This window comes from Anthonomus grandis, chromosome 3, assembly GCF_022605725.1.
Source record: "Anthonomus grandis grandis chromosome 3, icAntGran1.3, whole genome shotgun sequence".
Lineage (NCBI taxonomy): Eukaryota > Metazoa > Arthropoda > Insecta > Coleoptera > Curculionidae > Anthonomus > Anthonomus grandis.
In genome coordinates this window covers 26,394,375-26,420,205 of record NC_065548.1, presented here as the reverse complement: position 1 = coordinate 26,420,205, position 25,831 = coordinate 26,394,375, and the positions used below count along the sequence as shown (strand labels likewise).

Here is a 25,831-nt window from a genome sequence, read left to right as displayed (position 1 = left end):
GTGTCTACACCAGTTACAGCGGAGACCATTTGGGAATATCTGGGTGGCAAAGTCACGATGTGCTGTCCCAGTGTTATACCGGTGTTAACTCACATTTTTAATACTTGCATCGAGAAAGATGAATTTCCCTCTTTATGGAAAAAGGCAATAATGTTGCCACTGCCTAAGATCTCTAACCCAAATGATTGTTCTGATTTACGACCATCAGCCTACTGTCTGTATTGTCCAAGATTTTTGAAAAGATTATATACAAGCAGTTGATTGAATACATTGATAAAAATAATTTGCTCTCGGAATCGCAGGATTTCGTCGTGGTTTTAGTACTGCCTCGGTTCTTCTTGGAGTCTTGGACGATATTATTGATGCTTACGATAAGGGCGAGACAACAGCTTTAGTTTTGTTAGATTGCAGCAAGGCCTTCAACACTCTTCACCATAATTTGCTTTTGGCAAAGCTCTTTTCTTATGGTTTCTTACCGAAAGCTGTGCATTTTTTCAGTAATTACCTGACAAATAGATCACAGATAACAAGGGTGGGTAACTCATTCTCTGCGCCAGCTGATTTAACAAGAGGTGTTCCCCAAGGATCCATTCTAGGCCCTTTACTTTTTATACATTATATAAATGACCTAAAAAATAAAATTCGAAACTGTCATATGGTTCAATACTGTGACGATACACAAATTTATATACAGTTTACCAAGGATAATGTTTTTGAATCCATGGAATCATTGAGTCGGTGCTTGGATGCAGTGCATAATTATTTAAAACAAAATGGTTTAAAATTAAATCCTAAAAAATCGGCTGTGATCTATATTGGCCCCTTGGCATCATGGCATCGTATGGACTGTGATCTCATGATAGATGGTGAAAACATTTCGAATTTAAAAGAACATAAAAACTTAGGTTATTGTTTGACACAAATTTAAGATTTAAAACGCAGGTATCTAAAGTAGTTCAAAGAGCATATATGTCTCTGAGAAACTTGTACAAAGGTAAGGCTCTCTTAAGTGTTACTCTAAAGAAGCAACTTTGTGCAGCTTTCGTCTTATCGCATTGTTATTATTCTAATTTTGTATATGGACCATGTCTTGATGTTTCCAGTAGATACAAACTGCCAAAATGCCTTATGGGTTAAAAAGACGGGATCACGTAACTTGTAAGCTGAAAGAATTAAACTGGCTCAATGTGCACAATAGAGAAAAACTTCATTATTGTTGTTTCTTATTTAAACTTTTAAAAAACAATTATATAGCCTACTTACGTAATAAACTTAAATCAGGAATGTCTAGACATAGCCGAACAACACGCACGGTTTTAAAATTTGATATACCCCGTCATAGCACTGCAATTTTTCAAAGGTCATTTTCTTTCTGTGCATCAAAGCTAATAAATACATATAATATTAGTGACTATGTTAACAAGTCTTTTCAAAGCTTCAAAAATAGATTAAAAAGAGTATTGGTTGAAAGTCAATAATAAAATAGAGTAACTAATGACTGTGTCAACTTAGGAACAATTTTAATTTTATTTCATCAATTAATTTTTTTTTTTTACTATTTGTATTGTTAAGTCAAGTCGGTCAAGCGCTAGGTAGGTTTTTTTTCTTTTTTTAAGTCTATATTTTTGTTTGTTTTTTTGTATATTAAGTTAGTTAAATATTTTCTGTATATTTTATTTGCTTTTTTAAAAGTAGTTATAATAATATTGTAATTTATGTGTTCTCGGTTAAGTTAACAGCATTCGCTGCCCTTCGCCGAGTATAAAATAAAGGCCTAATTTATTTATTTATTTATTTTTATTTATTCTACCATGAACACTATAGAAAGAGCGTGGCAGAGATTTGGAAAGAACGATAGAGAAAAAGACATACTGGTCCAATAAAAGCAACAGAACCTATGCATGATAGGCTTATTTGCTTCAGGCATTACAAAACCTCACTATTTCTACCAACGAGATAAAAAGTGAGCTTTAAAATGCTTATGGAATGCAGTGCTCAAATAGTAAGGAATTGGTTACATGATAAAAATCTCGTTGTGAATCAAAAATACTTAGAGTGTGTCGAATACCTAGTCTAGCTTGCAAAGCATTCAAGAAGTTCACAGGTTTCAAGGTGCAACTTGAATATGAATATTTTATACTTGCACAACAATACACGTCCGAATGTTGCAAGAACTGCTAGATATTTATTGGAATAATCCCCTCACTTTATCCTATCGAGCACGTTTGGAATATGTTGATATGGTGTGTTTTAAATTAAGAAATAGTGTTCCAGACAAGAGAAGCGTTGCTAAACTATATGCAAGAGCAATGGCTTCAAATTAAGTTTTTGTAAAATTAGGTTATTTTGATATGTTACTTCTTGTCAAAAAATTAAATTATCATACATTATCAATCCCGTTCTACTAAACTACTGATAAATTTTTATATTTTGATAAATTAATGCTTAGCAGTATTTCCAAAATGTCTATATATCCATATTTTATGTCTTTTAATATCTTTGTCCCCTAGAGCATTTTGATGTGTATATCAAAACCTCTATAGGATTCATGTAAATCAGCTCTCCTTTTAATGAGGTGGTTTTTTTTAATTGTAAACACAAGCACAAGAGGAAAGTCCTATGTCACTTTTGGAGTGGTGCTTGCGCGAAGATATTTGTGGGCATTTATCTTGAATCGCTGTAGGTTGTATGCGTTGGAAAATATGTGAGGTGGAAGCCCGTTCCACAAAGAAGATGTTCTCCAGATGAATGAGTCCCGATACAGGGACGTTCTTGGGGTAGGCAGGTGGACTCGACGTTGATGAGCCGCAACTGCTAAACGCGTCCTTGTTGCCGGAACAGCCCTGGGTGGAATCAAGCCTGCCAGCTCAGAGGAGCACTTACCGTGATAATAACGGTAGAATAAACAGAGATCAGCCACCTTTCTCCTTTGCTCCAGACTATCCAGACTCTTTGTCAGTTCTGGTTTGTCGATAAGACGAATAGCTCTCTTCTGTATAGAATCCAGCAGGTTTAAACTATGCTTGGGTGCAGAGCTCCAGACATGCGAGCAATACTCGAGGGAAGGGCGTATTTGAGCCTTATAAAGAGTCAGCAGCTGTTCTGGTGTATACAGTTTTTTCGTTTTGAAAAGCACTCCGAGTTTTTTGGAGGCCGCCCTGGCGACCTCGGCAACGTGGTCATGCCAGGACACACTGTTGGTGACCTCGACTCCTAGAAGATTTAAAGATGATTTCATTGGCAATGTTTTCCCTGCCATAACCAGCTCCGGGCCACCAAGGTTAGTCTTCATCGTAAATACTGCAGCCTGCGTTTTTTTAGCGTTAAAATTGACCAGATTGTTACCGCCCCACTCCAAGATTGCTCTAATATCGTTGTTGGTTGAAGCTACTTGTTGCTGCCTAAGATTCTGAGAACTTGCGGCTGTCATTGGTTTGGCGGACTTAAATGTGGAAATAAGTGTGCTATCGTCCGCAAAGCTGTAGATTGGATTGACAGTGGTTCCTAGCAAATCGTTGATATATATCAAGAAAAGGGTGGGAGATAGAAAGCATCCTTGAGGGACTCCAGCGTTAATGTTAAATTTGTCGGAGAGGTATCCATCGACGGCTACTTGGATTGTTCGTTGTTCAAGAAAACTTTTGATTCAATTCAATAATGAGTTTTGTATGCCGATTGAGGAGAGCTTGGTTAGTAGTCCCTCATGCCACACTCTGTCAAATGCCTTGGAAATGTCAAGAGTGACTGAGCGGGAATCGCCGTGCTTCTCCATGGCCTCCGTCCACAAGTGTGTGACGTAAGCCAGAAGATCGCCGGTGGATCTAAGCTTTCGGAAGCCGTATTGAAAATCGCTGATTAGTCCAGATGATTCCAGATATCTTAACAGTTGTTGGTTGACTGCTTTCTCCATAATCTTCGATATTACTGGAACTAGTGCAATCGGGCGGTAATTGGAGGGGATCGTCTTCTTACCCTTTTTGGGTATAGCTTGCACTCGAGCAGTTTTCCAGCTTGTTGGAAATTGTCCCTGCTTATACGATGCCGTGAACAGTCTACATAAGGGAGGAGTCAATTTGTCTGCACATTTTAGTATTAGGTCTGGAATTCCATCGGGTCCAGAAGCTTTGTTGGTGTCTACGCTTTTAAGAATTTTATTTATAATTCGTTGGTGAAATGAAATTTTTCCCATCGATGAATTCACCCTTGGCAAATATGGCGGTGTTTTGCCTTGCGAGTGCAGAGTAGAATTGGAAGCGACGAGTTTACCCAGTACGTTGGCTTTTTCCCTTGCTGTTACCGCGATAGAACCATCATCTGCTGTAGCTTAGCAAATCCTTGACTAACGGCTTTCGATACCGACCAGAAAGATCTTATTCCATTTGGGCAGTTTAGCAGTTTATTTTTGATCCTGTTGTTGTGACTCTCTTTGCATTCATCAATAATTCGCTTGCAGCTATTTCTGGAGGCTAAAAAGTTCTTCCGATTTTCGATGGAAGAATGTTGACGCCATTTGGTAAAATTTGGATTGACTTAAATATCTGGATTCAGCAGTTTTTTCAAGTGACCTAATATGAGTCATGAATTTATAATCGACTGATTTTAATATGTTAAGGTTTTAACTGATACGAGTTTAATTTTTTCGAAGTTTTATCATTCAGTCGTAAGTTTTTAGCATTTTGAGTATTACTCGTCCTTGCATATCCTTTTAACACACAAGAATCGGTAACATTTATCTTCTTTAAAAATTCTTCATTCTTTATTTGAAATTGTTAGTTTTAGACTTTTCGGCACTTTCAAGAATATATGATCGTGACTAGAGTATTGAATTCTTACCTAAAGTATTGAATAATAAGTATCTTAAGGTTCATATCTGATGAGTCTTTTTAGAGTTTTGGATGGCATAAATTATTTAATCTCGGTAGTAAGATTTTTTTATCCAAGACAATAGGAAGAGTTGTTATTTTGCTATAACTCTGAAACTTTTTTTTATGTGATTTTAAACGTTAATGTTCCCAAGTAAAAAAGCTTATTTTATTGATTTCAAAGATTTAATCAAGTGTTGTGTTTGTCAACTTGCAATCAGTAAATAAATTATTATATTTTATCGTGGGCTTACAAATATTTAAATATTTGTCTCAGTAGTCTTTTTAAAGATCGTTTAATCCATCATCAGTACATATTTTCCCAGCTACTGGCTTGGATGTGATAACGTATTTGTCTGACAGTAATTTTTAATATTTTTCTCTGTATTTATTGAATTAATTTAAATATTTAGCAATAAGGCCATAAGGTTATTTACCTTATTTTTTGTTGGTTTGAATATAATTTTCTTTTTACCTAAATGCGATAATATATTATTCTCGGTAATGACCCTATAAAAGGTTGATTGGTTGATACAAAAATTAATATATTGATAGGTTGTAAGTTAATATTTGAATTTTCATTTCTTTTTGGTTTTTGAATGCAGTAAATTACCAGTAGAATTTTTGCTTTGTTTTTTTATTACTTCTATTATTTTTATTTTTATTTTTATTTAAAAACTTATTTTTTCAGCATTAATGTTTTAACATATTTATTTAACAAGTAATTTTGTATAATGGCAATATGTAGTTTTCGTAAAAATCTGTACAGCAGCACGCAAAAAATCTAAATATGTTATTTACCTATATTCTATAATCCTAGGCTCCCTCTGATTTATTTTTTTTCTATGCTGATTTTTTGGCGAATTTTCATCTTATTAAATTCAGGTAAAGGTTTCATCAAAAGATTGCAAAGAAAATTTACATTTAAAAAATGATTGAATGCAAAAATACATGCTCATGTTTAAAATTATTTTGCCATGCTTAGTTGACGCAAATTTAAAATTTTCAACTTACTTTATTTAACATTTTTTATTTAAGACATGGGTCAAAAAAGTGGGAAATCATTGTTTTTATATCATTTTCTATTGAAATATGTAAAAATATACCAGACATTAGGAAAACAATAAAATAAGTCAAAAAAGAACATCTACGTAATATATCTACATACCAAATTTCATTTGTTTTGCTTAAAAAGCAAAGAAATTATAGTATTTACTTTATCGTGGGCCACTCTGTATTTATTTTGTATATTATGATAGAATTTATGATATACAAAATATTTAAAATTTAGGTAATACAGAAAACCACAATTCCTATGATTTTTATTTAAAAATTTAATATTTGCCTGTATCAGTATATAATATACGCTCCAAGTGCAAATATTTTGAAATCCAGACACTAAAATCTAATTTTATGATCTATATTTATCTGAAATATAAAAAAATATAAAGTTTCTACAATTACATAAAATAAGTTAACAAGAAATAGTGAAAAAATAAATAGAAAACGTAAAATAATATTTTTTCAATTGAAAGTAAATAAAACAAATATTATTTATGTTTGACAAAACAACTACTATCACTATTTATGTAACACCCTTAGGCCATAAAATCACTCTTAACTGTAAAACAGTCAAACCTTTTGACCCTATGAAGGCCATTCATATATACCTTCTTGCTTGATTTACATCCATCTTTCATATTGGTTAATATTCATACTCCTAACCAATATAAAACATATTGAACAAGAATGGAATTCCCAGCCAATTTTTACACGCCATCTTATCTCCTTGCCCCTTGTTTCCATCACCCTTCATAACTCTTCTCAATCTCACCGATTCGCACTTAAAATGCGTAAACCATTTTCCACTCATCCTGTCGGATTCCTTTATCGGACCTTTGTCGCCATCAGATCTCGAGTCTTTCCATAGTACCACCATCTGCATCATTGAGTAAACTTCTTCAGTTCGCTTTTTCCCCCACCCGTATACTTCATAGGCCTGCCCCTGATTAAGTCAACTCAGCCCGTGAAAATTAGTATTCAGAGTGTCACTTTTTGGATATTCGTATACACTTACCGTGTTGAGAAAATAGTAGTTGCCTAAAAAAGAGTGTTTATACCGGTAGCGTTCGTGCTTAAGTCTACGGTATCTATTTGGATGGTGTGGTGTGTGATTGTGATGGATTTTTTTGTTTATTTTGTGTTTTTAATTTCTACAACGAAATTTTAAAAATGTTTTTTGGAAGGAATATTATAGGTAAAAAAAAACTTAAATTTAGTTTAAATTTCAAAAAATATTCTTATTTCCATATATGTAGATAAATGTAATGAACCCTTTTTTGAAATAAACCTTTCTCTTTAATTTACTATACTGTTTAAATTGTACAAAGCTAATTTTTTTAAGCATTAAAAACTCTTTATTGGTTCTCAATCTTAAATAAATATATTTTAAAATTATTATTTATTATTATTACTAACCTTTATTATCTACTTTATCAATTACATAAAAATGTTAAAAGAGAGCAAAAGAAATAAAACCTGTGTTTTTTTTTAGTATACACAAAAAATATTTCAAATAATAAGGGTTCAAAGAATCCTTAAATAATATGAAAGCTGGCTTTTATAGAACTAAATTTTGCAAATTTATTATATCTTTATATTATATTTATAAGTCTAAAGACTTTTACAAAAAAAAATCTATTGAATGTTCAGGATACACAGAAAACCTCTTCAAGCAATTAATTCACATATTTATTTTTTTTAATTGTTTTTTTTTTATTTTATTCAACGGAATTTCACAGATGAATCCATTATTATTATTTTTTTATGTATATACCCTTTTAATTTAAAATATATTTCGATTTTTAAAGACTTTCACACATTCAAAACTATTTATTGGTTCTATTTATTTCACAGCTTATGTTGATCATAAATATTTGCTAAACAAAAAAAAAACAAAAATAAAAATTTCTAGATTGTAAAATATTTTTTTAATATGTACATACAAACAAAAACCTATTTCATTGTCATTTTGAATGAGATAGTGATATAGATAGTTTCTTAGAAAAAATATTAATCTAATTTTTTTACTTTTCATGTATATTACCTTTTCATATCTGCAATAGTGCATCTTTTAAAACTTGTCCTTTCTCACAATTTAAAAATGATTTATAATCTATGAAAGGTTTGTTTTTAAATTAAAACCTAAAAAAATAAGTTATTTATTTTAATTTAAGATGTTTTTCATAATGTTTTTTGTTCATTTTAAGAATCATTGTTATTAAATAAAAAGAAAATTAAATAAACGTAAAAAATCTCGAATCGACACAATAGGGTTGTGGAAACGTTTTTTTTATCATTTACTTTAAACAAATAATGTATTTTCTTGTTAGGCTCCCACGTAAAGCTTTTGTATTACTCCAAAAACACAGAAATGGTTGATTTTTCCTTTGAAAATACAAGAATCGGACTTTTTTTACCAAAAGTTAATAGAAAAATCGTAAAAAATATACCAAATAAACAGAATAATGCATTGCTTAAAAAAGTATGCTAAAGGCTAAAATTGTTTCAAATTTTAATTTTCTTCTATACATTTTATGAACCATATCTTTTTCTAAAAAAAATATTGGAATAATCTTGAAATAATTTATATTTAATAATATTTGACTAAAAAATACCTAAAGGAAGAAAAAACTTAATTCCACATTGTTGGGCACCAAAATTACCACCTAGGTTTTGTTAGGTATAACGTCTCATTCAGTTTTGGTTTTGTCAAGTTAAATAAGAAACAAAGATTATAAATAAAGTAATAAATTCAATAAGATTTTATTCATTTTTTTCTTTAGAAAAAATCAAACGAACTTTTTGTTAAATTTTTGACTAAAACAAAAATACACTTAAGGAAATATAGACCTTAAATCAATAAAGAATTATTGTATTCGAAAAATACTGGACTTAGATTGAATTAAATATAACAAAAGATATCATTAAAGATTTAAGTTTACATTTCTTCTAAATATGTAAATAAGTCTGTTTTCTTTTTTCTTTTTCAATAATTGATCGTATAAGATCCAATTTTCTAAATTGATATTAATTGAAATAATGACGTAATCTTCAATAAATTAGGAAACAAACAATTTTTTGTTAATAAAGTATGTAGGTAATTTTAAGATCTGATATTGCTCTGAATTGATTAAAGTATACGTCTTATAAAAACTTACAAAACCATGACTTTTAATGAAATGAATTCTTTAAGACACTAAAATTGGTAAAGTTTAAAGATTTTTAATTGAACACCCAACAAAAACATTCTGCATTTCTTTGCTGTAGTATAATTTACTATATGATTTTGATGAAAATTATGATTATTACTTTCACTAATTCGTTCATACCAATACCGATTTACTTAGGCACGAAAAAAAAGTTTTCAATTATTTCATGAATTTCAGATAACCCTAGCTACTTCTCAGTACCTACCGACGAACCCGACTGCAATATTTCCCAAATACGCAGAAAAAACCGAATAGGAAACTCAGAAAGCTCTTCCTCTGAGGTGTCGTTGACACGACAACTAACCCCTCCTAGGTACAATAACAGACGGGAACTCAGAAATCTATTGAGGTAAAACATATTCGTTATTTTATCATATTTTACTATTCTCGTAATCTTTTTAGGTCCGTTAGTACCAATTCCGCAGATTCCAATCAAGAACTCTTAATATTGGGTGAACCACGCCTAAGTGACATGGCACCGGATTTAGCATTTAAGCATCCAAGTCGTTCAAATTCCTTAAAACGATCTCAAGAAAACGGACAGTATTTACTACTTTCTACTGAGGTGGAAGTACATCAAGAAGATGATCTCCTTGAGGAAGACGAAGTCTTTTTAGCTGAAGATAGCGCTAGATATACTAACTTTACTGTTAAAGCGAGGGTCTCCAATGGAAATTCTAGCCCTAAAGGTAAAAAACAATTTAATTATTGAGTCGCAAATGAGAAAAAAAATCCCATGCAAAAACCTAAAATGTCTTTATTTTATTTTTAAGACTGTGAAAGCCCTAGAAGGCATTCAGTGGGTACCTTCAGTACTTCAAGGGATAGTGTGGCTTCTTCCGCGCGAAGCTTTAAAGATGATTTTACCCCCATGATGCAAGAAAATGTAGCCTCTACTTCTGCTATCGATGAACATTCTTTGAGGCACATGTCGTATCCTAGAAAGCGTTGTTTGAAGTGTACTAAAGGTAAGTTTTTTTCTTAATAATTCTCGTCCTAGTTTCAACTAATTACATATAATTTATAAATCCTTTAGTACAAATAATTATATTACGAGCATGTTGAATAAGGAAAAAATTACCAATAGAAGCATAGATATATCTCTGTCTAGAAAGTACCCATTATAATTTTGCAGTATTTATTTTTAATATTTGAGTTATAAAATAATGACAAACAATTCAATTCATTTACTTATACAGTCTGCATTTAATTATAAATACTTCACTAAACGTCTAGGTAGACCAAAAACTAAGGAACTGCGATACTGCTTGGTGATGGTGGACCTGGCCTAGAAAACCGAACGAATGAAACCTTCTTTATTTCATGGACTTCAATCTTTAATAATCCCCCTATGTTCTCAATTTGATTAAGATCTGGTGAAGCTTCTGGCCATGGAATTATTGTCAGTTGTTCTTGCATCCGAGCTTGAGTATAGATAGAAATATAGTGTATTATCTTGCATTGTCCTGCTTAACGCCACCCCTTTGGATATAAAACATGAGCCATTTCAAGAATGAAACCATTTAAAATATCACAATCTTTAACACCTGTAATAATACCATCATCTATACAGAGAAGTGTAGCACTACATTGAGATATTGCTCTCCAAACTTATTGCAGTATTTTAGTGGGAAATTTAAAAATTTGAATGGTAGCATTTTTTCTTAATAGAATTTTGAGATGGGTGGCACCAAACTGGAAACAGCTCTCGTCAGATATAAAAATATTTCTGAAATTATCCCCTTGAACACGTTGATTAAACTCCATTCATCGTTGCTTTTGTAAAGAGTTTCTGGACACCTAATTTTTACGTTGATTTCTAAATCTTCTGGCCTGCTTCATCCTAGGCTCAGATTTTGTCATTCTAAATTCACTAATGCATTTAAATTGTTTCCGCAAATCTTACACGATGTTCCCAAAACTGGTCCATGTTTTATTTCTGTACCAGTTTTTATCCTCTTAATTGTCTCATACACTGTACGTTTTTTGAGTTTAGTCAATTGCAACATTGCAATTATTTGCGATATTATTTCACAAAACTCACGTCTGCTTATAATCAACAATATTAGATAGATACTGTTATAATTTTATGTAATTTTATCTATAGCCAACTATCAGCATAATCTACTTGATGCATTAATTTTGTCTTGGAATATTACGAAAAAAAATATATATAAAAATTAAGAAGTTTCGGATACTGTCTATCTGTATTACGTTTTTAAAATCTGAAAAAAGAAACATTAAGAATTCATGCGGGCACTTAGAGGCTTGTATTATGACCACTATTACGACTGGTTTAATACGCTAATTTTGAACAATTGTGTTTTGAAATTGTTTTGAACTGTGATTTGTTTTTTTGGACACAAGAAAAGATTAATTTTTTTATAAAATTTATTTAATTATATTAATAGTTAGAGCAATGCCCGAAAAATATATTTTGACTTTATTTGACATATTGTGAGAGGAAATCGTGAAAAACTGTAAAATCAATTTTATAGGAAAGTATGAGAAATATTTTTCACAATCTCTTTAGATGTGCAATAAAAAGTCTCTTTAGATAAGAAATTCTTAGCTTTTTAAAATTTTTGTCGAAATTTTGGTTAAAAGAAATATTTAATTCTTATACAAGTTTTCTCTGAAATTTATAAACTTAACAAATTGACATTTTTTGTTATTTTTATAATGAAAAAAGTTTAATTTAAAATAGAAAAATAATAAAAAATAAAAATAGCATTTTAAATCTTTTTAGAATACAGAAATTTAAAAAATAAAGTATATTCTGTTTTTTTTACCAAATAGATAATAAAAAAACTATAGTTTCTCATATGAAAGCAGGATAAAATTTTTTATATTTCTATGAATTTATCAACAATGTCCAAGTTTACTAAATTAATATATTTTATCATTAATACAATTAAAAATTCATATTTTTGAAAAAAGTTATAGAGGAAATTACATTATGGGAAATTTGGAAAATTTATTATAACGAAGAACAAGCCAAATTAAAGATTTTTTTGGAAAAAATTAAAAAGTTAATAAAGATAATGTATGAGATTTGATTTAAGTTGTAAAATCAATGCTCTTTTCAAGCCCAAATTAAGAAAAAAAAATATATATTATACAATTTTATTCAAAAAATACGAGAATTCTCAAGTAAATTGTGGAGAGCATAATCTTAAGAGTATAAAAGCAATACCGTGGAAGAAAGTCTTTAAAATTCATAAAACATAATATGTTCAGTTCTGTAGGAAAGTCGGAAAAAAAATTGTTTTTAAATATTTTTTTTATTATTGAATAGTATGTATATGCAAGTATGCAAATAATATATTTGAACACTTTATGTTAAATATTAAGTGAAAAATCAAAATTATTTGTAAGCAAAATCTGTTAGTTTATCGATATTTCTTTGTGACAGATAATATACATATAATTTTAAATTTTTAGCATGTTTAACGCACACATAAATAATTTGTTTCAAAAAGTACTTTTATAAAAGTTAACAAATTAGAATGGCAATTCAATTTGAAAAAAACTGTCAAAAAAGTAAGAAGTTAGCCCCCAAGAGAATATTTTTTATAAAACTATGAAAAATATATTTTCTTAAAAAAATATATTTAAACTAATGTAACTTCTTAAAGATCATCGGTAACCATCAAACAAATTTATCCTTCAATTACTTTATATTTGTGCATGGTAGTAACAAGTAAAGGGGGCAAAGATGCTGAACTTTGATTTAGTAATTGAAACAACAAGCGGTAATCCGACTAATGGCTTCATTGAGACAAATTGGATCCGTAATATTTTCTTGAGATTTTGACCTGATCCATTTACAACATTTGATAAGTGCAATAAAGTTTATAAAACGTGTCTTGAGCTGAGACTAGTTATTTAATATTACAATTAAAATTCGTCTTTCTCGCATTAAAAAATTAATAAACCATAACCGCGACCGGAAGTCTTATTTGATTACTTCTGAGACCCGCTTAGAGTTTGTAATTTCTTTCGGAAATAACTTCTTGACTTCTGATTGGTTCGTACGGGACCATTGGCTGTTCGCATTTGTACAACAGTTATTGACTTTTTATGGAAAGTATATTCACCTCCTTAAGCGCCTCGGACATGTGCTTATTAATTTTTCGTACGTGATCGTACGTAAGGGTGTATTTCAGGAAGTGGCGATACGACTTAATGTTTTTTTTATTTAACATTAAGGACCGTTATTTACTTATCAATATTTGTTTTTCACATTTAGATAAAGATTCTTAAAATATTTTGAAGAAATAGATATACATGGTTTGTCCTTGAAGGTATAATATTTTTAACTATTTTTGGGAAAGTAAAATAACACAAAACGCAAGTTTAAAACTAAGAATTAAATACACAAAGTCAAGAAAAAATGTTAATAAGGTATGCATAACATAATTGGGTACGAAGTTCCGATTATTATGTACACAAATAGAAATCAACTGCCATTCTCAAAATAAATACCATACAAATTGCTTCCAATTGCCTTATATCTCCAAAAAGATACCCATACAAAATTAAAAACCAATAGCTATTTGTATCAGTAAACAATGTTGACTAATAACAAAGGATTTTGACGTAGGTTAATTATTTATTCTTGGACGCCAATGATAAATATAATAAGGTGCATATCCGTAAAATACGTCAGCTGTTTAAACATTAATTTTGCGGTTAAGCTTTAATTTGTTTAGTAACCATAACATGAACGGGTCATATGTTTAATTTTTATATGAAAATCTTTACAAGATACTAAAATCTTATATTGCAATTAAATTATAAATAAGACATATACTAACAAGCTATAAATAAAATATAATGAATTCAGATTTGAATAACAAATAGGACTAGAACTTTATTTTATTACGTTTTCGTTTAATCAACTTAGGCTTTCATGATTTATTGTTATTTCCTTTTGATTCTTTTTTCGTTTTATACATTTCCTTTTGTTTTATGACTTTATTTATTAATTTAAATATGTTTCCCAATATGTCCTTTTATTTATAATTTTTCCAACATTTTAATTTTTTGAAAAAATTTTCTACTTTATTTTTATTATACTCGTTATTTATTTTATTTAGTATTTTCATTTATTTATCATTCTTGTGGTATTTTAGTAAATTGCCATTTTTCTCACTGTCTTTACTTTGTATTTTTTTAATATATAGTCTTTCTGCAGTTTTTTGGCTTTTGTTTTTACTTCTTAAGCGTTTCTAATTTTTTGGGACATTTGGTGTCTCTTTTGATTTTTTCTCTTATTATTATTTTCCTTTTATTTGGTTTCACCTTCATTTTTCAATTGTCATATTTTTCTTCTTCAGCTTTTCAATATTTCAAAAAAATTCTGTAATTCATATTCTTTTTACCTAATTCATAAAAAAGCAAGTTACTAATAAATAAAATACGCATAAAAGAAAACTGGATTAAAAATTCAAAGACCAAGCGCCAATTACAAATGTTGCATATGATGAAACAGGAAAAAACTATAAATTAAAGTGAAAAAGAGCTAGAAAAAAGGATGTCAGAGGAAGAATAAAGAAAATGTTAAATTAATTAAAAAGATTAAAAACTAGTTGACGAGATAAACATTTCTTCTGGAGATTTGAAAAGTCGAAGAAGAAAATGTAATGAAAATTGGAAAAATTTAAGTCGAGGGTCATAAAACATCAAGAAAATTAATTAAAAAAAGTAAAACTAAAAGCAGAAAAGAAAAGGAAAATCATTTAATAATAAAAAAGAAATTGATATATAGTGAAGAAAATATTAAGAAAAAGATAAATTATAAAATTAAAGACCTAAAACAACAAGTTGCAAACACCACAGATAATGAATCAAAAATCGAGAAATGACGAAAAAGTAAACAGAGATTTTTAAGACGGATGGCAGAAATTTAGAAGAGTTAGAAAATTAAGAATTTATTAAAAAAAAACGAGACAATATATTTAAAAAAATTAATAACATAAATATAAGTAAATATAAATCTTAAAAGTTCTTTAAAATATTGGAAATCTGAAAAAGTAAATGCGAAAATAAGAAAATATTAGGAATATTTAGATCAAGACGAATTAAAAAAATATTGATAAATGAAATATTAAAAATAGGTAGAATCAATAATAAAAAGAAAAATCGAAATTATTTGGTACTAAAAAACGATTATTACAAGATATTAATTAATGAAGGTAATGAAAATGATATGTTTTGATTACATCTGTTTTATCGAGAACCATTAAATAGCAAAACTTAATGAAAATATAAACTGAAATTGTCATAATTTCTCATGTAGTAAGAATACCCCAGATAACATATACAATTTAGTATAAATATTTAGGATATTTTACCAAGAAAAAATATAAAGGAAGCAATAGAGAATTACAAAAGCTCAACTGATGCGGCACCATACTAAAAGTAATATAGAAAAATTAAATGATTTAATGTTCTAAGTAATTGTTCTTTTTTCTTATCTGTATGTATAAATATTCGACATGATTCGAACATAACTTTTTGATATTATACCCATTTCCACGTCCACTCAATACATAATTTATTATAATATTTATCTTATTTAGGATATCCTATGCTAAAAAGTCGCATTCAAATTAATATACACCCGAGTCACGTCGAAAAGCCCATATGCTGACGCCAGATCCCCACTTCTATTGGTAGACGATCATGGTGCCCGTCAATTGTTTTTCTTTATTATTATTTTTTGCATTATGGGACCCTGCGTGTTCTTTTATTAGTATTTCTTATTCGAGTTTCGACGTTGTGTCAATAGAACCTAAATCTGCCTAGCTGAGTTTTTTTGGTTTAATCTGGTGGTTGTTATTGTGATTTATATGTGCTGCTGCTTTAACGGTCAGGTGAGTCAGTTACAACAGATTTAAGCCAGATTTTATTTAAAAGTGGCGAAATATGAATCACTTGCCCCTCAAGAAATCATTCTAATTGCTTTACTCTTGGTAACATATGAATCATTTAGATACTAACACACGAAATTCTCAGAACTTCATCCAATCAACCTTGCTTCGGCAGCATGTGTACGGCATCCACGTCAAAGTGCCAAAAATACAACAGCATATCATCTTACGATATAATGTATATACATACACAACGAAAACATGCAAAACGAACGAAAATAGTTCGAATAAATGTAATATGTACACCATATTCATGCAATTTATTTGTTCTATTAAATTAAAGAAATGTTAATGCGAAAACATCCGTTCGCGTGTTTTTGGATTTCACACGTGCTTTTGACTTGGGGTTGTGGTTGAAATTTTATACTGTCTGGTCTGCACTCTATAATTATATAATAGTTTATTTTAAGTATTTCTGGCATATTTTTTAATTCTATTTTAGAATGAAAAAGATAAGCAAATAAAAAATAACCGTTTAAATGTAAAGTAGCTTTTAAATTTAATGAGACCACATCGAAAAATCCTAGATGGCAACTAAAAAAGTCAATTTGGTCAGTTATAATTCACAACGTATTCACCTATGAAGGATGGCAAAGAATTTCATTATAATGATACGTTTATAGTGCCATAGTCTCGCCAATATTAAACTATTATTAGCATATAATTTGGCCATTAACTAAAATTATTCACATAAACTAGACACTTAAAAAAAGTTATTAAATCAATGCAAAAGCAACTTGATCTTAATATAAGCAATAGACAATTTAAAAAAAAACTCAATTTATATTCTGACAAAGACCACCCAAAATGTAATGTATATTAATGTTTCGTTGTTGTCTGTTATTTCATCGATTTTGTTGGCTGCGCGTCTCTAATTCTGTTTTTAAAACGCGCGAGCTTTAGACAATAAACAAACAGCGATGGAGCTTTTGAGGCTTTTTTGTACATAGCCCATCAAAAGTTCTCGTTAACGCTCTAGCTACATTTTTTAACAATTTTATCGGAATAGAGTGGGGACCTTAATTAAAAGATTAAACCACTTAAGCACTAGGTGGTGTATTATTTATGTTATGTATATTTACATTTTCGCTAACTATTTGCTTACACATTTACCGATTTCATTTTTTTTGGTACCGTTGAATAGAGAATTTTACGCTCCTTACTATGATGTATCATACGATGGGGGTTCCCATTTGACATATTAAAGTGAGGTTAGCTGGAGGTGAGGAGGTGATTGACAGAACTTCAGTAAATGCATAATTAAACGTCCCCCTGTATATCTAATTTTTTTTTTTAAGAAAGTTATTAAGGGTGGATCGTTTTGAAATGAAAGCACTGTATAAGAATTTCATGTCCTTTCTAAAAAAATTTAATAATATAATCAATTTCTTGCATAACACCTAAATAAGCTAAAATTGCATTAATTACATCACAAATGACTTCAAAGAATTTTTCCACATGCTCCAGCCTGAAATCCATGAATTAAAAATTTGACATCTACCTTCATAAAGATTAAAGAAAAAAATGAGCAGTGTAGTGTCAGCCTTTATAATTTTATTACTCGTACATCCATCAAAAAATCCACCAGATGTGTCATTAGTTTAGTTTAGAATGTATAAACTAAATCCCGGTCTACTATACCGCGGAAAATTCGAAAGTAAACATAGTTTCCGCCTTGTGTCACACGACTTCCTATAGCGTAATGTGAGTTTATTTAATTTTCTAACCCGTCCGGTATATTGCCCCGAGCCATGTGTATGCCATTGTGTATATTTAGATTTTTTTTCTAAAAAGTTCATTTTGACTTTTGCTTCCTTCTTGGTCGCGTGTATGGATTATTATTGTTAACGTTAAATCTGGGTTAATGTTTTAAGGGTTTTTGCATTCTTTAAAAGTTAATTTTAAGTTTATTTGTTTTTGAAAAACTCATCTAGTTTATTATAGAGTTTACACCATTATAAGAGGATTTTTTTATTTTAAAATGGGTCAATTTTGAAAGAGATGTTTTTAAGCATTTTAAATAGAAGAAGTAATCATTATTATAATTTTTAATAAAAAATCCCACAATACAAATTAAATAATTTTTATTTTCTCTCTTTTTTGTTTCTCAGACTAAAAAAAATCTACTTTAGCTTTTACAATATTGAGAGAACTTTTTATATTTTTTTAATGCATAAATTAATTGGATATTTAAAGTTTTATAAGAAAAACCTTAACATATATTTTTTTTAAATGTTTTAAATTGAAGAACTAATTAATACTTTTAATAAAAGATAAAAAATAATATAATTTTCATTATATATTTTTTAAAACCGCTGATTAATTGTCTTTTGTTTCTGAGACAAATAATCTACTTTAGCTTTTGCAAGACTTTTTTAATGATAATGAATTTTTAAATTTAATGAATCTTTTATTATATATATAGGGAGGGTAGTCTTGGCCGAGTAGTTAAATAATAAAACATTTTATTTCAACAATGAAAAAGCCCTCATCAGGACCGATACCTCAAGAAAATTGTTAAAAAAAAAAAAAATATATATATATATATATATATATATATATATATATATATATTTATTAGTTTAAAAATATATAATATATGAACTTGGATACTAAAGGTCTATCGTCCTTTATTCTTTATTTTATCAGCAAGTACCAAATAAATTATATATTTCTAATTATTTATCTTAAAATAAGGATTTAAGAAACTAATGTTATTTTTTTCACAATTGGGTGGAATCCTAAATATTTTTTAATGCATAACTGAATTGGATACGTTATAACTCTTAGATATTTTTCAAAACCAACTTTATTAATTACGGAATTTCTAATTTGAAAATAAGCGATTAATTTTCGTACTTAACCCTTTTGTACTTTCGTAAGTTTTTTGTTGAATAAAAGGAAAAAGTCTGTAGTATTTCAGTTTTAAAAATTAAAATTAATCCAAATGAGGAAGCAACATTGCTGTGCTCTTTAATTTTCAAAGGCTTAAAAAAATAGTTTTAAACTATAATTCTTTATAGAAGGTAGATTTTATAGAACAATTTTAAAGCAATTTCATCCCTTATTAATACAAAAAGTCCTTTTAAAGTGTAAATCTTAACAATCCTAATGTTTTGTTTAAATGTTTTAAAAATAAATTGATCTTTAAAATAACAAGAAAAGAACTCAAATATTTTCCTCTTCCACTTACTTACATTAGCAAAAAAATTCTTCTAAATAGGCTCTGTCTAGTCTCAATAGCTCAAGTAAGCAAAAAATAGTCTAAAAACGACAAGCAAAACGCTACTTCATCTCGAGAACAATATGGCTCAAGAGAAACGTATTAAGTGTTTCACAGTAAATCATTCCCATCGAAGTATTAATCACTTGATGTTTTAATTTCTGTTAAGAGTCAATACGCTTTTATAATTCCCAGGATACGTAAAACTGTTTTTACGTTCTTTTCCTGCAATAAACCAGAAATAGGGTCACTAACTCAAATCTAAAAGACCATCGCGATTCAACTTAGTGTTATTTTCATTCCATCACGCCCTCGTAAAGCGTCTGATATATAAACATGCTTTGAATAAAATACTGAGCGAAATAGTTGTAAATGTTTGAAAAGTCTAGATTGGGATTTTGTGGTTTGTTTAGTTAATTTAGGCACATAGGCTGATTTATACTCTTGTTGCGTATATTTCAACTTAATGCTAGAATGGTAGTATAGGAGACAAAATATTCCTTTAAATAGATGAACTCAAGTAATCTAAGATAAATCAGCCAGTACCTCTCCAGAAATACATCATTGATCTGTCCTACTAACCTAAGACTCTTCCTCTTATGTGGTACATCTAAAAATCTGTTGTGCAAGTTAAAAGACCCTGATGAACCAAAATTGATTTTTTAGTAATGCAGTGGACGATATCTTAGAAAAAGAGAGTGATTCATTCATTACTTTAACGGAATTTAAGGAAAACTTTCTAATTGAGATTTAAATCAAGATTTATTTGCAGGAATTCCTGAAATTTGCCAAGTTACCTTGGGATTTTATTTTATGAAATCTTCCATAAATTATATAGAGAACAATCTTATAAGGAAAATCAATTTCATAATCTTCAATGAAAATAACGGCGTTTTAAAGACATATGAAACATAGCCAAATGGCAGTGTATTGAGAATTTTCAGATCTATGGACTTACTGGTCCAAGAATTAAATTTAGCAAACTTTCCTTCAAAAAAAAATCCTATTTATAGCTATTAAGATATATCAATTTGTTTATAATCAAATTATAAACAAATGTATATAAGACAAAATATTCATTTAAATAGTTAAACTCAGATATCAAGTTGTGACTCAATGGCTCAACTCAAAAAAATAAAGTACAAAATTAAATTAAATAGTCGTAACTGGGCTAGTTTTTGAAAAGAAAAGTTTAGTACCTATGTACCTAAGCCAATAAAACCATAGACATAGCAATTCTGGATCTGGTATTTAGATTTATGAACTTATTAAGAGTCTTAAAAAATAGAACAAAGTCACACAACTTAGATAGAAGGCTCGGCATGGCTTACGTAGAAAACCTTTCTTTCCAAAAATTTGCTCATTACTACTAGACCCTATTTTGAACTCTTTAATTTATCTTATTTTTCCGCCAGTCGAACCTGATCTGACATAACCTTCAATTAAACAACGACTAATTCCCGAGTGTAAATTGACATATCTCCAAAATATTTTTGGAAAAGTCCCCGTGATATCCGTTAAAAAATCGAAAAGGCGGGGGCACTCGGGAGGATCGAGATGCCGATTTCCTGTGTTTACGTCAAATGTAACAAATGAGATGGGACTATAATATGTCAGGTTTTTCCGGGTCAAAAATACTTTTTTCTTTTTTTTTATCTTTGGCCGAGGAGTTGTTTATGGTTTTAAGGTGAAACATATTAAAAGTTTAAGTATTTTTAGACCTAATTTTATGAGGATACAATTTAAAAATCAGGAAGAGAAATCTTTATATAAGAGGAAATTAAAGTTTTACTTATATAACTTATATACTTTTACTTTAACTTTTATATAAGAACTTATATTTAGTTTAAAAAAATTATTAGATGATTAAATAAATCATAGTATAATTTTGCAAACCGATATTCATTTTTTCTGCAACGAAACTTCTTACTCAATTCGTTGGACAAGGTTGAATGAATGACCACCACGATATTCAGATATGGTTCCTAAGAGTACTTTAAATTAACAGATGTGTTTAAATATTTTTTTTGGAAGGTTAGAGAACTGTCTTTAATACTTTATTTAAAGTTTAACCTGATTTATCCAATTACTAAAGTCTTAATTCCACCCATACCAGATGGTGACGAAATATTCAGGGTAGTAATAATTTTTAATATAATTTTTAAATAAGCATAATTTGATAGCGGTTGCAATAATAATAAATTATTTCTTTTAAGGAATAAAGATTTCGTTTTCTCTTTTGTCTCAAAACCCAAGAAGAGAGAAATAGATATATTTTTAATCATGAGCTTCTCTGGGTCAATAATTAATACTCTCAAATGAAACTTGACATGGTTCAAATCGAGGAATTTGTTCAGATCTTAATATTTATATTAAGAATTATGCCTTAGTGGTATTTTTCATATATTTATGTATAAAAGTTTTTTTGGCAATTCTTTTTTTAAGTGCACATTTCCTATAAAGTAAATTAGTTAGTTAAGTTTATAAAAGTTGATTTACTGATATACTTCAAGGATGTTCTTAGGATTTTCTAGGATTCATTTTACTTGTCTAGTGGGTTAGTTTATTTTAAAGCGAAGAAGGGTGTCATGAAGGGTTGTTGGAAGATTTTTGTTACACAATCTATTATAATTTCTAACTAAAAACTATAATTTTGATTTATCATTACTGTCATTTAACTTGTCAACTAAATTTTTTATCTTTAGTTGCTGTGTGAAACTAAGAATTACTGTAATTATCATACAAATAATTCCTAAAGTTCCAATTAATGGTTATTCAATGGTTTTAAAAGCGTTACTTAAAAAAGCCGTCATATTTTAAAAAAATACGGACACAGCGGTAAGAGACAATTATAGATAATTAAAGTTTTCAAGTGAATATAACGAAAATTAACGATAAAACATATCTAGTCGGCAAGAATCAAAAGTATTTCAAAGCATCCCCCTTTTAAAATATCTGGCTACTGTTTTTTGTTAAATCCCGCCTTAAAAACTGTAATCACGATATTCTTTTGGAATTGGAAGACACCCGCCAGATGCCCTTAATTAGCTTAGGCGGCTTAAAAGAGTCAGATAAACTGCTATAATGAAAGAGTTAAATTTAACCAAAACGAACACATCATCGAAGGACTATACCTCAACGAAAATCCCACATTTTTGCATATCCTTTTAAAGTGAAGACATCTGTCTTGGAGTGCAATAATATTTTAATAACCGTTTTAAAGTCCGTAGGGACACCGACCGTGCGGCCAGGTCATCTAAAAACAATCTTTGGTATGCTTAAGTCACATCTGGGGAACATCTTTGATTTATTTGGGATACTCGAGATTTAGAGAGGCAGGTTCATTGTTTTTTGGGTTTTTAGGCAAGAGAAAGAACAAAAACGGGAAAAGGACCTAGGGTAAGGGTTACTTGCGCTAACTGTTTTGTATATTTTTACTTAAAGATTATAACAGATTGGTACCCAAAGAATATAACAGTTTCAAAAAATGGTAATTTTTATATTTCAATCTTTAAAAATTATTTAAAAAAAGCTTTCGACGCTACTGCACTGTTCCAAAAAGACTGATGCTTAAGGGTCCTTTTGAAGGGCGGATGTTTTTTACTTTATACCAGCTTATCCTTTTAAATTTTTTAAATGAAACTCTTATGATTTATTAGTCTTAGATTTAGTATTACTCCCTATGTAAACCAAAAAAAGATTATTAGTCCCAAGAGTATCATATATATAAAAAGTGGAATCTCTGGAGGAACTTTTTTTTAAGTCATAACTTACAAAGGCGAAGATAAATAGCGCTTTAATTGATGGCATACCTAAAATAGCTCATGCTAAAAAACTGGGCGTCAGGATAATTTATCTCCACGGTATTCTAAATTGTTTGAAAATAGACTCCGTGCTCTCCAAAATCTGAAAAATCACCAACTTTGCCTTTGAGCTGTCGTTTACGATTAGTTGCATTTACATTGGGTTTTTCTTTTTAAATTTAAAAACAAATAGTGGTCTAATTATGGGTTTTTTGCCATAAAAATTGCTGATGCTTTATTCAAATGGTGTCTTTTTTGTTAGTAATATTTAATCATTACTTTTTTACATAACTTTCCAAGATGATTAAAAACGCCGTTTTTTTTAATATATCTGTAATTCTGGGCTAATTTGGACCCCGAATATAAATTTTAAACAAAAAATTACTTTGTAAATGACCTCCAGCTTTCCAAGAACAATTAAGAACCCATTATTTGTAACCCAATGTAATTTAAGAAGAAATAAAATTTTATAAAATATTGAAACATTTTCTTAAACTAAGATATCGCAATTTTTCTTAAAAATATGTAAGCCATGTTATAGTTTTATTGACTATCAAAAGGCAATAAATTGGTTAAATTATGAATACTTTAGTTTTATTACTAATCATGAAACTGCCTCTGTAGTTTAAAATACATTAGTATCACAGTTAATATAATTTTATCGTTAAGTAGGAGTTACGTAAGTTTGAAATTTCTAATGTTTAAGTTACATCTTAGGAATATTTGCCATTTGCTTCATATATCTAAAGAATATAAAAATGTAATTTGTCATTGAAAGGCACAGATATATACAGAAAATTTACAATAATAGTTAGGTGCTAAAAATGCCACTGATGAGAATATTGTTAAAGGAACCAAACTATTTGTTTTTATGTCAGTTTAAATATATTTTTCTGTTTAAAGGGACAATTTTCTTAGCGATCTTTGAGTATTTTTTTACCTATAAATTACCAAAATAGAATTTCATTCAAATTTTTGATTTTGATTATGATTTGTCATCATTGTTAATGGCGTAATGTTGATGTTATTTGATAGAAAGGTATCACTTACTTTTAAAACTAAGTTAACTCCTTTTGTTTTTGAGATGCAAGGAAAATGTTTCCTTTCTATTAAATTAGATATTAGCAAAATATAATTTTTTGAACTTCAATTGTCTTTAATTTAAATTTAGCACGACGGTTCGATTGGAAAGTATCTCCGACCATTATCAGCCTAGTTGAAAATCGCTTGGTTTTATGTGATGTGAGCTGCTTCTAGGAATCGTCTTTTTTTTCAATGTTGCTGCTTGCATAAAATATTGGTTCTTGTTTAATATATATTGTGACCATTGGACCAAGCATATTATGTGATTCTTGATCTGAAAACCTCTCCTATTCGCTGACTCTCCACATTCACAGGGATACGCAGCTTTTGATATCTAGTAATCATTCTGGCTTGGTCTCCTCGTATAGTTATTTTCGAAGAAATTCTCCTAATTCTTTCCGGACAAAAAAAAAATTATTGATGTACAAAATCGTTAAATATCCTGTTTGATCCTTCAGTTGCTGTGGCTCTTTTCTTTATTTCGTTTTCTTTTTTAGTTTGCCTAAATAACCGTTTTCTATTTCCCTACTGAGGTCAACATTGTTGTTGCATATTGTGGCTGCCGATCTATACAGAGTTTTAATGGTTGCCACCTCTGTTAAACCAGAATCATTAGAGCTCTAATGTAGGTATTGTCCTGCATGTGTTGATTTGTGATAGTTTGATATCCTTAGCTGTTCATTGTAGTTCTTTACAAGAGCGTCTAATAAGGGTAGTACTAACTCAGCTTCCAACTCTATCATATAATGTTATTATTGTGCTTTAGAAAGTTTGCTAGCTCTGTATCACTTAAGTCCCAAATAATAACTATGTCATCAGCATAACAAAGTCACACTGTGGGTTTAGATTCAGCAGTCCTTATAGCGTGTTTCCCGAACAGCTCTATGGACATATTGGCTACCAATGAAGATAACGATGAACCTATTTAAAGTCCCTTGTGCCCGGTGTAAAACTCATCCTTTTTATTGAAATTTTTTCGTATTGAAAGTAGGAATTATGAAGACCAAACCTCTTAAAGCTTGCCACTAATCACTCAAGCCCAATGCATTCTACAAGTCTCTTTCCTTAATGATGCTTAGGGATTCTCCGCTGGGCACATTTGTATAAAGGCTCTTAACATCATCAAGCTTACTAGCCTATCGGTGAGTCTAACGTTAGTGACCTGAAGGCGTTTGACGAAATAAACTGAGTTTCGTACAAGAGATTCCGTGTTCTCGCTGGATAATGCTTCATTTGGCATGTTCCGATGTTAGCAAATCTATGAAGCTGGTGATAGGTCAAAGGTTTAGGAAGGTCATAGAAATATGGGGCTTGCTGTGGTGTGGAGTGAGTTTTTAATGCATTAGCAGCGTTATTTTTAAGAGTACACGGCTCTTAATTCTACTCTCTCTTATTGGTGCAGGATTCTAGTTAACAGTTTGTACGAAATCATATAAACTATAAGGAATGTTTTTGTTTAGACCTTACTTATTCTTTTTATTTAAATTATGATTTCATTTTCGCAAGACTCTGCGAAGAGCAAATTAGTCCGCCAATGTATTTACGTATACTATAATTTTAATAACCCCGCCACTAGGTTTGTCTGTTATTCTTGTCAGAAGACACTTTAGTTTTTACTCAAGTCGTGTGTGCACGTTGTACCCTTCCTTTT

General features: G+C 29.6%; 1 protein-coding gene across 2 annotated transcripts in view; it reads left to right on the top strand.

Moving 5' to 3' along the window:
* The window catches only part of LOC126734365 (uncharacterized), an 81,511-nt gene that overhangs the window by 37,408 nt on the left and 18,272 nt on the right, over window positions 1-25,831 (top strand). The window contains exons 1-4 of one of the 2 annotated variants that reach the window (XM_050437952.1): window positions 6,974-7,119; window positions 9,311-9,482; window positions 9,536-9,822; window positions 9,907-10,101. In XM_050437952.1, the coding sequence (XP_050293909.1) occupies window positions 7,095-7,119; window positions 9,311-9,482; window positions 9,536-9,822; window positions 9,907-10,101 (679 nt within the window). In that variant the 5' untranslated portion in view covers window positions 6,974-7,094. Of the gene's footprint in view, window positions 1-6,973; window positions 7,120-9,310; window positions 9,483-9,535; window positions 9,823-9,906; window positions 10,102-25,831 lie in introns of those variants that run through there. The other variant, XM_050437953.1, reaches the window with a different exon arrangement.